The following is a 13,314-nucleotide window of genomic DNA, read 5'->3' as shown; positions in this document are numbered from 1 at the left end:
CTGCAAGTAGTCTCCAAGTAGCTGGACATAACTATTTCCAGTCAATGATTGGTTCAGTTGGACTGGAGGACCCAGTCCATTCCATGTAAACACAGCCCACACCATTATGGAGCCACCACTGACCTGCACAGTATCTTGTTGACAACTTGGGTCCTTGGCTTCATGGGGTCTGCACCACACTCGAACCCTACCATCAGCTCTTACCAACTGAAATTGAGACTCATTCAACTAAGCCACTGTTTTTCAGTCATCTAGGGTCCAACCAATATGATTATGAGCTGAGGAGAGGCACTGCAAGTGATGCTTGCTCTTAGCAGTGGCACCAAAATTGATCGTCTGCTGCCATAGCCCATTAATGTCAGATTTCACTGCACTGTCCTAATGTATATGTTCATTGTACATCCCACATTGATTTCTGTTGTTATTTCACACACTGTTGTGTGTCTGTTAACACTGACAACTCCATGCAGATGCCGCTGCTCTTGGTTGTCAAGTGAATGTCGTTGACCACAGCATTGTCAATGGTGGGACGTATGCCTGAAATGTGGTATTCTCAGCACACTCTTGACACTATGGATATCAGCATATCAAATTCTCCAACGATTTCTGAAATGAAATGTCCGATGTGTCTACCGCCAACTACCTTTCCTTGTTCAAAGTTTGTTAAATCCTGTCGTGTGGCCATAATCATGTCAGGAAGTTTTTCAGATGAATCACCTGAGTACAAATGACAGCTCCACCAATGCACTTCCCTTTTATACCTTGTGTACGGGATACTACAGCCATCTGTATATGCGCATATTTCTGTCCCATGACTTTTGTCACCTCAGTGTATTTGTTGCATATCATTATGATGAATATATCAAAGTTAGCATTATTCGCCATTAACTACCTAAACCCAAGGAGGACTACATGCTTACAGATAGCTATTCTGTTTTCTTTTCCCATACTGACACAATACCTATTGCTGTTTCAGACTGTTTTATATTTAAATGAGTTTGAGTTTGTTAGTAATCAGAATCAGCACTCCAGATTGTTATTCGAATAGTGCTGACTTAATAAAAATCTTTTGATAGTACTGTTCAGACTCTGTCAGAAGACATTTTGTTATGATTGCTTAATGCCATTTTTGAAATTATTCATTTTGTGAGAGAAAATGTACATCCGCATCTTCCAGCATCTCATGCTACTTTATTACTCCATCTACAGAGTGGATCTTATAAAATATTTCCCTTTTACCTCTTTCATGTGGTGTCATGGCATATATTCTGTAATTCTTTTAGTCCTGGGTTTTGCTCATGTAATGGCTGTGAAATAATTTGCAGCATTTGAGTTTCCCCATCTCAGCTATGTCCCTCAAAGCTCCACCTCACAATGGCCTCTTACCCAGGCTAAACCTCATGTAGTAAGCTTTCAGTTTACCTACTGCCTTCCTTACAGCCATGGTTTACTTCATATTTGGTACATCCCTCTAATCGCAAGGGCTCAGGCGTCATCTACTCCAGATCTGACAGCTGCTACACACTATTTCCTTGCAAACTATGCCCACATATGTATGGACTCGTTCCCACCCCCTGCACTCTGTCAAATTCCTGTGTGTTAGTATGGAACTTAGCAGGCATGATGGCGGCTTGGAAAACCTGTTAATTAACCCTGCCTGACTGTCACTGTAACTGTAAGAATTCTATTACGTAAACAAAACCTAAACATAAAGTTGTCCGAATTGTTTGGATTGGATGTCGGTGGCCAGTTTCTCAAGTGCATAGGTGCCATTCTCTTCATTAACTTGGGCAAGCTGCATGCCAAGAGCCATCTCACGTTTGCGGTATGTTGCGAGTGTCATAAGCCCCAATATTTTACTGTCATGGAGACTGGCACTCAAGGGTAGTCCTGTTTATCCATTCTAGTAGGTACATACTGCAAGTATTTAAAAGTTATCATAACAACTTGAGGTGGTCTAGGAAGTAATAAACTGTTAATAATCTCTTAATATCTGCAGTTTAACACTAGGAAAGGATTGAGTGTTACAGTTGTGTATGGCACCTATTGTATAAGATAAGAGCATATGAAAGACAGCAGTCAGGCGAACTCCGTCCCTGATGGACCTTTTATAATACTTCAGTTAATCATATTAAATGTAATCCTTTTCACAAGTCACGTACTCACTACAGAGAGGAACATTTCACATGTTAGCCATTTCTACAGCAGCACACATCAACGTGATGCACTTTGGAATTTAAAATATGTATAGCACTGAAAAACATTTGCAGTTTATCATGTACTGAATGAAAACTGCACTGTCTCACGGGTCTTGCAACAATGATTCTAAAATACAATGTAGTGTGTCTGCTCATTAACACTGAATCAATGGTCAGGATTCAACACTTCGAACACGTGATCAGTTGGCCATCTGCATGATCAAACCTTGGTGACACAACATGAGAAATTCTTGCTATTGCAGAGCCATGTGCCGAAATCACTTACCCATCATGTTGAGACAGCATAATGACTCGAGAACATGATACTACAGTTGTTCTAAAGAGGGTCACAGTTGAAAGTGATATTTGGACACACATTCAAAGTCACTACCTACTCATACACGATACTTAGGTGTAATAAATGCAGAATAAACGATCGCTACTCAGATGCTGTTTCAAGTACTCAGGGCAGTGTCTGAAGAAAGCTACTACTTCGTAAGTTCTAAATTAAATCAGAAATGAACATTTTTATGGTTTGTTAATTTACGTGTTCACCTCTCTGGCAGCCTGCGAGTGGTTCATTGTTTCAGGTCTGGCAACATGTTAGCTGACACCCATTCCACTGTATGCATCTGCACTTGTGAGTCACATTATATGTACACGATTTAGAACCATTCCATGCACTCTTAAGCTGATAGAATGGTCTGCCTACAGAAAGATTGCTCTAGAAACCAAGATGTTCTCCAATTTTCCATGCAAATCACCCCCCGCCATCCTCCTACCGCTCCCCATTCCCCTTTACCAGAGGCTAACACCTCTTTGTGAATACATTCTTCGCCACAAAGAGCCCCAACTCTTGCAGCACTACCTCCCTTTCCATGCTGCAAGCCTATCCTGTTATTATCCTTCTTTCCTCTAGGCCTTTCCATTGGATGGTATTCTTGGTGTTGACTGTGCTTGGGTCTGGCCTGTGATGGTGGAAACTTGTTTTAGTCCCTTCTGGCCTTACACAACTTTTCATTCCTAACTATATGGTCCTGTTGTTGGGATTGACTTGCTACTCCTTTTCCAAATTTTACAGAAATGCTGATTGTGCAGGGAAGGTTACCCAGGGCAGCGAGTATTCCACCTTATGTGCTTTTCTCTCTTTGCATCCTTCCTTTTTTGTAAAGGTACTACGCTCAAAACATGCTGCACGGAATACCCAAAATGAGAAAAATGTGGACAATCACTCCGTAAAGGTAGTCCTTGTGAACATCCACCTATGTGTGTCAACAGTGTGGAATATCACCCTCCATGTCTGCCAGTTTACCCAGTTTCCAAGAAATACCAGAAGATCCAGGAACACAAACCTATTGATGATCTGTCATATGCTGAAACACCGAAGAAATATGAATGCCTAAATCCTATGGATATGCTGATCGGTTATGCTAACATCATGACCACCAACACCCCCCTCCCCCCCTTCCGTCCCCCACCTATACCTTCCCCAAGCCAGATCCCCCACCACTCTCCTCTCCTGTGGTACCTTCTTTGGGAACCACTTTCACCACCCGGTCTCTGCCAGAGACAGGGCTCCCTCTTGGGATCTCTCTCCCTAGAAACATAGCTCCCTCTCAGGATTTCTCTCCCTAGAAACACCTGGACAGTAGGCCTGACTCCAAACAGTGGCTGAAGGAGACACAGCCTGCAGGTCCCAGGGTTGTCTGCTCATCATTTGTCCCCATGCTCTTGGTGGATAGCCTCATGAACGAACCTTGCTTAACAAAGGTTACCAGTGGCAGAAAAATCTGTCCACACATTTGGATTCTGAAAGGATGTAGGTGCATGTGGTTCCATCTCCACTGGCGACAGCTGGTGACTGGCCCCTTCACGCCTAACCGGGCCACCAGTCGTGATTATTCAGTAGAATTTTAATGGATACTACTGTCACATGCCAGTACTACAGCACCATATTTCCTCTTCTACTGCTGTTCGCATTACTCTCAAAGAAATGCACTTAAGTGATGACCATTCTCCAATGCTCTGTGGTTACCATGCATTTTGTTGGAACCTGCTGGTCCCGAGAGGGTATCTGGAGGAATCTGTACTATAGTTCATACAGATGACATCAGTGAAGGGATTCCCATTCTTCATTGGAGACAGTAGCGGTGCGGATGCATACAACCTCAGCGATTACTATTTGCAACATTTACCTGCGTCCAGCCAGGCCAGTTACTTATGTTTAAATGATCACACTATCCAACAACTTTCCGCCTCATTTCTCCTGCTTGGAGACTTTGGCATGAACTACGCCGCCGCCGCCGCCGCCTGACGGACAGACTGGGGACTACCACGCTGGGCACTTCACAGAGCCAACTGGCTTTTGTATGCCTTGTCTGTTGCATTTGCCATGTCTCTGTGGGTTTGCATTGATGAGGCTGTGTAAGACATCGCAGTTGTAATCATCCATGTTACTGGAAGTGCTATTTCCCTTTCTGCAGAGACTGCCGAGGGAAAACTGTCATATATGTCTATAGAAGAAAGTATAGTATAAATTTTATCAGTAGCTATTAAGTAGCATTGTCTTTAATGTAGCAAAGTGACAAAATTGGATTTTTGCTTGCCGGAATTAGGCAATTTGAAACTAAACTTGGTAGTCAATAGCAACAGCCTACTCAGAATATAATTGTTTTACGTGTAAACTGACTGACCAATTTTAGGCAGTTCTCTGGTACTGTTAAATTTCTCTGTAACATTATTTACTATGTAAGCTTCCATATGTGTTGTCCGAATGTTTTGTTAGATGTATTGTTGGACAAACAAATTGACTTTAGTAATTTTTTTATTGAAATCTCATATCTGTGCATCTTCCACAGGAATTTACAAGCTGGCACTGACTCATAAGAAACTTGGAATAACGAAAGAATTTATGGCAAACAAAATTTTGCCATTTTTGATGCCACTGAGTATTGAGAGTGATCTCACACTTAATCAGTTCAATGCATTTATGTCAGTAATTAAAGAAATGGTGAACCGTGTTGACACTGAACATCGAGCAAAATTGGAGCAGTTACACAAGCTTCAAGAATCTCAGAGGTAGGTTTCCATCTGTTTCTGTACTCAGGGTATGTGGGAGATGGGGCTTTAGGTTTGTGGTGAGTGAATAAACATAGAATTGATGCCAGTTCTTATTCAGGATATAAACGATAACTGTTTACAGATTACTACACTGGTGTAAGTGAAATCAAAACGAACAAATTGATACACGATACTTGTGGTGTATCAGGCAGGGAAATGGCCTTAAATTTGTCTACAAAATCCCCCTAAGCTACAGCGCATGCTCCACAAGTTCATTTCTTTTTCCTGGTAAAATCATCCTTGAATATTAAAATCCTCATTTTCTTACATTTATAAATTTTAAGCTATATGTCTGTGTAAATTTTACCGCAAACTGTTAAGAAGTTCCACAGCATAAAATTATTGATTAAATCATTTTGTTTGTGTAGCCTTCATGCTATGAAATTACTGTGCTGCTAAGAGTTAAGTTAAAACTAATTGTAAACGCAATTCATTTCTGCATATCATTTACAAAAGTCATTTTTCTTGCTTTACCCTTACAGGAAAGTTTAAATTAATAATGTTAACAGAATGGCTGACAGAGTGGTTTAAGAGAGTGAGAGGATAAAAATCTTATTTGGCTTGCATGCAGTGAAGTTTAGGTGGCCTTTGTAGACCAGTTTGTGGTAAAATAAATGTAAATGTCGTGTGACTAGGGCCTCCCGTCGGGTAGACCATTCACTGGGTGCAAGTCTTTCAATTTGACACCACTTCGGTGACTTGTGCGTTGATAGGGATGAAATGATGATGATTAGGACAACACAAAACCCAGTCCCTGAGTGGAGAAAATCTCCAACCCAGCCGGGAATCGAACCCGGGCCCTCAGGATTGACATACTGTCACACTGACCACTCAGCTACTGGGGGCGGACAATTTGAGGTTGTTCCTTGGCTTGATAGACTACAAGAGCAAGTGTCTTACATCAAACTGTTGGTCTCAACTCCCCCTACATCACTGCGGTCTGTTGTAGACAGTTTTTGTTCACCCTGTGTATGTATTTATATCAATTACTTTAGTGACTTTCTAGATCATTGCTTTTACAGTAAACAAACGCATGTTTCATCATCTTTAAAGGCAGTGTAAATGTAGCATGGAAAGGTCTGGATAGAACGTACATAATTTAAGAGTGAAGGTAACAACTCGCCCAGTAATAGAGGTGTTGAGTTGTTGATAGTCACACAAATGTGACTGAAAATATTACTAGCTTTCAGATGAATCCTATTTTGAGCTAATGCATGGCACATTCTTTCTCTTGCCGCCCCCTCCCTCTCCCCACTCCACGGCCTCTCCCCCCCTCCCCCCACAGCCAGCACAATTGAGAGAGAGCGGGGTGGAGGAGGGGGGGGGGGAGGGGAGAGTGAGTGCATTCGTCTGAAAACTAGCAAAGGCAGTTTTCAGTCTTTTCTTTGTGTCTGTCGATGGCTCAATGTGAATGAAGTAATAAAAGTTGAGAGGTTGTGAAGCTGAGCCCTTGGTAATGGCTTAAGGGTAAAACCAGTCTTGCTACTGGAGCTGTGTTTTTCTTCTTTCATACATCTGCAGTTTTGGTTTGCTCACATTTTTGTTGAACACAGATATTTCTGAAAATGTTTGCATTTAACAGGGATTTTAATCCAGTAAAGAAAATGAACTTATGTCATGGTTTCTGTGAGTGTTATATAGCGTCAACATATTTATGTGACATCATTCCATGTACATTGACTGCTTAAAGTGAGAAATATCCATGTAAATTAGGTTATCAGCACAATATTCTCATGTTTGATTCATCACACAGCTACACAGGAATAAAAATGCCCTTTTCTCCATGTATGACTCTAGATATAACTGGCACAAAATGTAATTCTTGCCAATAACAAACATCCACAAACCACAAGCTACACAAATGAAAATGTTCTGTCCATAGACGGTGAATGTAAATTACTGAAACAGGTCATACTAATAGTTGTTTAATAATAATACTATTACAAAAAGGAGAAAGAAAAATAAATTATTCATGGCAAAAGTCATGGGATAGCAATATCCACATATACAAATAGCAGTAATGTCAAGTACACAAAGTATAAAAGGGCAGTGCATTGGCTGAACTGTCATTTATACTCAGGTGACTCATGTGAAAATGTTTCTGACATGATTGTGGCAACACATTGGGAATTAAGACTTTGAATGCAGAATGGTAGTTGGAGCTAGATGCATGTATCATTTAGTTTTGGAAATTGTTAGGAAATTCAGTATTCACAAATTCACAGTGTTGAGAGTGTGCAGAGAATACCAAATTTCAATCATTAACTCTCACCATGGACAACATTGTGGCCGACAGGCAACACTGTGTGAAACAACTGCAGAAATCAGTGTGGGATGTGTGACAACCATATCCGTTAGGACAGTGCAGCGAAATTTGGCGTAAATGGGCTGTGGAAGCAGACGAGCAACTCTAGTGTGTTTGCTAACAGCCAGACATTTCCTGCAGTGTGTAACCTCATGGCCATATTTGTTGGACCCTAGATGACTGGAAAACAGTGGCTTGCTTAGATGAGTCCCAATTTCAGTTGGTAAGAGCTGGTAGTAGGGTTTGAGTGTGGCACAGATGCCATGAAGCCATGAACTCGGGTAGTCAGTAAGGCTCTGCAAGCTGGTGGTGGGTCCATTATGGTGCCAGCTGTGTTTACATGGAATGGAGTGTGTCCCGTGGTCCAGCTGATCCAATCATTGACTGGAAATGGCTGTGTTAAGCTAATTAGAGATCATTTGCAGCTTTTCATCAACTTCATGTTCCCAAACAATAATAGAATTTTTGTGGATGACAATGCGCCATTCCTCAGGCTATAATTGTTCGTGGTTGGTTTGAAGAATATTTTGGACAATTTCAGCAAATGATTTGGCTGCCCAGGTCATATACTTGAATCCTATTGAACATTTATGGGACATAATCGAGAGAGGTCATTTTGTGTCCAAAACCCTGCACTGGCAATACTTTTGCAATTGTGTATGGTTATAGAGGCAGCATGGCTCAGTATTTCTGCAGGGTACTTCAAATGGCTTTTTGAGTTGATGCCACATCGAGTTGCTGTACTATGCTGGGAAAAAGTATGTCTGACACAATATTAGGTGGTGTCCCATGACTTTTGTCACTTCAGTGTATATTACTTGACAAATTCACTATGCAGAAATTGGTGCAACATGATTACAGGATATAAAAGAAAATTACCACTTTTTTGCTATTTATTTTTGCAACCTAGATTTGGAATTATGTGCCCATTGTGTAGTATTACTGGCAAAAATTTTATTGTGCGTACTGGTGTAAATTTAAGTAGAGTAAAGAGTTTAGAACCACTAGTACTGAATATGCAAAATATTATGTTCACAATGAGAGAACATTAAAACAAATTACTGGTAAATTCATTTATAATGGGGCAGAACTTGATGAACACTGATTTGGCTATCAATCAGATTTAATGCTTTGGAGCATTACAAAGCAAGAGATGTTTTGTCTATTCGTAAAGTAACTGGTCAAGGTGGTTCTTTTGATGTCTCTTTATTTTCAATATTTCAAGCAGAGACAGTTTCATTATTACTGTTGACAACAATACAGGAAGGCACTCATTTAAAATACGAGGAATGACATGTACCCAGACATCTACAAGTAGAATTCTTTTAATTTTTTTTGTCCAAAGTTTGATGTCAGTTCCAATGTCCACCACTGATCTTGAACAAAAACTACACCCATTCAAAACAAAAGCTGTAAACCATGGTTACTAGCTCTCTCGTATGGAAAATATTCTTACGAAATTGCTAAAAATGCAAGCTAAAACATTACTGTACCCACTGACAGTGTCCACCCCCCCCCACCCCCCACCCCCAAAATGTGTGTTACCATTTGTTGGTAGATTGTCTACCAAAATAGACAGTATTTTGAAGAACAATGAAACTTCATAGACAAATTATACCACAGGGGCAGTAGAAAAGAATGTGTTTTAACCAATATGAGATATGGTACAAAAGTAGATAATATAAGAAGAGTTGCAAAGAGTGTGGCTCTTATTAAGTAGTAAAAATAGGTAGATTAGTGTGCATACATAAAGAACATCACAGAAGCTAGAAACTGCAGAAAAAAGACTTCACTTGTCTTCAACACTGTCTGGAAGCAAGTAGTAGATGTAGAAATACTGAAGGGCCAGATGTATCGTAAATATTGTCCTGAATAGCTACTGACTGATCAGGCAGGCTTGAGTTATTCTCTGCTCCTTGATTCTGCCAAAATAACTAACAAAAAACTTTACTGATTGTGCAGTCCTTAACAATGTTGTGCCCCTCTATAAATGGATTTGTCAGTATTTTCTTTTAGTGTCTTGATTGTGGATGTATTATTTTGTATATTTAATATTAGCTGCTAATTTCTTTGATGACTCTAAATTCTTTGTGGTATTTGTTTGTACCAGTGTGCACATTAACATCTTCACCAGTAATTCTATACAGCGAACTTATAACATGGAACCTATGCCACCAAAATACAGGGTGACAATTATTGAACTGTTTGAAATAAAATTGTCATAACTTTTGAATGGTTTGCGTTAGGACGCTCAAACTGCACGGTTGGCCATGGGGCATTATAGGAATAAGTATGCGCATGCATTAGTGAGTATGGTTTGGTTTAGCAACAAAACGCGCTTTCATTTGGATGGCTTCGTCAATAAGCAAAATTGGCGCATTTGGAAGTCTGAGAAACTGCATTTCATAATTGAGAAGGCTCATCACCCTCAATGGGTGACTGTGTGTTGTGCAATGTTCAGTCACGGAATAATCGGTGCAACATTCCTTAATGACATGGTGACTACCAAACAGATATGGTTTTGGAAGATGATTTCATCCCCAGTATCCAAAATGACGCTGATTTTGACAAGATGTGGTTCATGCAAGACAGAGCTCGACCCCATTGAAGCAGGAAAGTGTTTGATGTCCTGGAGGAGCACTTTGGGGACCACATTCTGACTCTGGGGTACCCACAGGCCACTGGCATGGGCCTTCATTGGCCGCCATGTTCTCTGCATCTGTACACGACTCCTTTTTGAGAGGCCATATTAAAACAAAGTGTACAGCAATAATACCAAACCCATTGCTGAGCGGAAAACAGCCATTCAGGTGGTCGACACCATCAATGATCGGACACTTCAGCATGTCATGCAGAATTTTGCTATTTGTCTGTGCCACAGCATCACATATGGTGGCAGGCATATTGAACATGTCATAACCTAAATCTGAATATCTGTAGTGACGTTTACATGTTGAATGAAGCGTGTGCACACCATAGTTTGTAACAAATTTACTTTCTTTGATATTTGTTCAGTAATTGTCACCCTGTAAAATAAATGGTGAAAAGCGCCAAAAAATAGTATATTCCGTCGTCTTTGCTTTTCTTTTAAGTTTGAGATTGTGACTGAACCACGGATCATAATTTCTAATGTAATCTATTTCTTTATGATTAATATCTTTATTTTGTTGAGTAACTGGATTAGTAAGTAATGAAGTATTTTAAAATTAAAGCTCCAACATTAATTTAGTCAAGCACTGTTTGAATGTTGCCTCAAATTTACTGTTCAAAACTGAAAGACTGGCAGGTGCAGAAATAGTAACGGAGGAGGAGGATGAGGAGGAGGAGGAAGAAGAAGAAGAATCAAACCAACAGAATAACAACACACAAGGTATTTTTTTTTCCCCAGGACTTCTCCTCTTAACCTCCAAGACCTGCCTGCCAGAAGTCAATCAACTGATGTTGAAAAGCTGTTTAGTAGCATGGGAATAGACAGCTCACTGAGTAGCAGTGTCCCTGGTACTTCCTCACCTGAGTCTAAAGCTGAGTCTTCAAATGGATCGTCAAAATCCCTTTCACTAGAAGAGAAACAGAGGTTAGTTGTCAATAGTGTTTTATATTAATGATTGGTCTATGCCAGTGTTCCACAAAATCCAAAAAGGCTTATGTTATTTTCATTTTCATGTTTTGTATACACAGTGAAAGGAAACAATAGTGTAGTATGGTAGCTGAATGGAGATAGGTGATTAGATGTTTGCAAGAGTGTTACTCTGTTGTGTACACAATTACAGTGAAATCTAGGTTAATCGTGAAATAAGATGTTGGTAAACTAAAATAAGAAGGCCCTTGATTAAAACTGTTTCATGGAAATGACAGTTAATGATTCAGAGAAATGAATGGCAGGAATATTCTATTGTTGACTCTAGTAATGTAGTAATCCTCCAGAAAATACCAGGAAATTAGACAGATCATTTTGAAGAAAAGGGTTTTCTGTACAATATAACAGGTTGTAACTTCGAGACTGGTCAGATCTTAAGTAACATTTTGCAGGATTGTACTTTGGCTAGTTTTCAGTTGAGGCAAACTGTTGACATATGACACAGTGTAAAACTGTTTCTTAATGACATAAGTAATACATATTTCTTCAAAGTCCTTTTAGTTACTTGTGCTACAGTTAAATGCCTTACTGTATCAGCACAGTGTTGAATCTAAAAGTAGAATGTGAAGGCTCAAATCCTGTATCAAGCTGTTACTGTGTTATACTCCCATGGGATACCAGCATAGGAAGACAGGTGACCAGGAGTAGGAGAACAACGATCTGCATAAGGGCAAATGATTAATCTGTACCAGTAGTCTGTAAATCTATCTTTACTTTACTTGAGTCAGTCATGAAATGCAATCAAAAATCAGAGTCCAAGGTCCACAGCAAAATACATAAACACAATACAAACAGTCTGCATGCAGGACACGGTGTAATCTCTTTCCCAGACCAAGACCAACTGAGCTGAACTTTAGCTTCATGGTCTTGCATGGACATTTTTGGCGCTCAAAGAATTCTAGCGATGTGTTGCCAACTAACTTCGGGCATGGCCTCCAGTTGTCTTGATTGCAACATCACTATGGTTACTAGCCCAGTCTTTCTTGTATTTGCAATGGATTCTTTAACCTGCACTACAGGATGGAGATCTTGAATGGGTGAAGTGGACATTATATACTGAAAATGGTCGCTCATAAATTTATGGAAGGCATTCTACAATGAACCACGTTGTTGACTGAAGAGCAATTCAAAGATGACACCTCTTGAACAGTGTAGGCAGACATCTCTCCAGAAACACGCAAGATCAGTAATTCGTCTTGTAGGAAATGAAAAGTAAAAAAAAAAAAGGCTTGTCAGCAATGATTTTTCAGTGGCCATGAAGGACTATGTACATGAAGAAAACAAGGTTTTAATATATTCAGTGAACTAGAAAGATTAAATTATGTTAAGTCCTGAAAAGTGACACTGAAATGCTGAAACTGTGCTGTTTTTATTAAACAAGAAAGTAAACATCTGAAATGTCCCAAATAGTGTGTAAGTGTTAGCTGAAGAAAGAAAAAAATGGGTTTTCACAAAATAAAAATTAAAAGTGTGGAGTGTTACAAACAAAGGTAGCCGTAAACATCAGTGTAGTAATTCTATTACTCTTTCTTCAAACAACGCTGTAACAGCTACTAAAGTAGAATTGCACGTCGATACTGAATGAAAGAATAAATGTAAATGTAAGTGGAAGTGGGTAACATACAATGGAAGCAAAAATATGTAAATGGATTAGAGTGACCTATAATTAAGATCAGAAATGGGCATCACAATAGTTAAACTTAACAAAAAAAAGACAATTACTTCTTACTGGTTGATTTTATGATTAAATAAGTCCCAAATCCAAGAATTGATGTTTGTCCAGGAATTCTTAAGTGAATAAATGTCTCAGCATGGAAATACAAAATTGTGTTCACATGCACGAGGATCATCCAATTCAAGGGTTGGCCCCCAACTGTTTTGTGTTATGGACATCTGTCAAATTCTTAGCCACCCACCGAAGACACATTTTTTGTACCCGAGATGCTCTGTCATTGATTTTGTAGGATTGATCATGAAATTTGTGGAAAAGATTCATGTGTTGTGCTTAAAGTGAAGTACCAGTTTTCCTGGATTTTATCTTCAGTTTTTTCCTT

The 13,314-nt window shown here is 39.6% G+C and overlaps 1 protein-coding gene across 5 annotated transcripts in view; it reads left to right on the top strand.

Annotated features, from left to right (window-relative positions):
* LOC126248858 (SCY1-like protein 2) overlaps positions 1–13,314 on the top strand; it is a 197,455-nt gene that overhangs the window by 140,355 nt on the left and 43,786 nt on the right. For all 5 annotated transcript variants that reach the window (XM_049950291.1, XM_049950292.1, XM_049950293.1 and 2 more), the window contains 2 exons: positions 5,057–5,276; positions 11,012–11,197. In XM_049950291.1, coding sequence (XP_049806248.1) covers positions 5,057–5,276; positions 11,012–11,197 — 406 coding nt within the window. The remainder of the gene's footprint in view (positions 1–5,056; positions 5,277–11,011; positions 11,198–13,314) is intronic.

The sequence above is a fragment of the Schistocerca nitens genome, chromosome 3 (assembly GCF_023898315.1).
Source record: "Schistocerca nitens isolate TAMUIC-IGC-003100 chromosome 3, iqSchNite1.1, whole genome shotgun sequence".
Lineage (NCBI taxonomy): Eukaryota > Metazoa > Arthropoda > Insecta > Orthoptera > Acrididae > Schistocerca > Schistocerca nitens.
The sequence above is the reverse complement of the archived record's forward strand: the minus strand, read 5'-3'. Positions and strand labels throughout refer to the sequence as shown.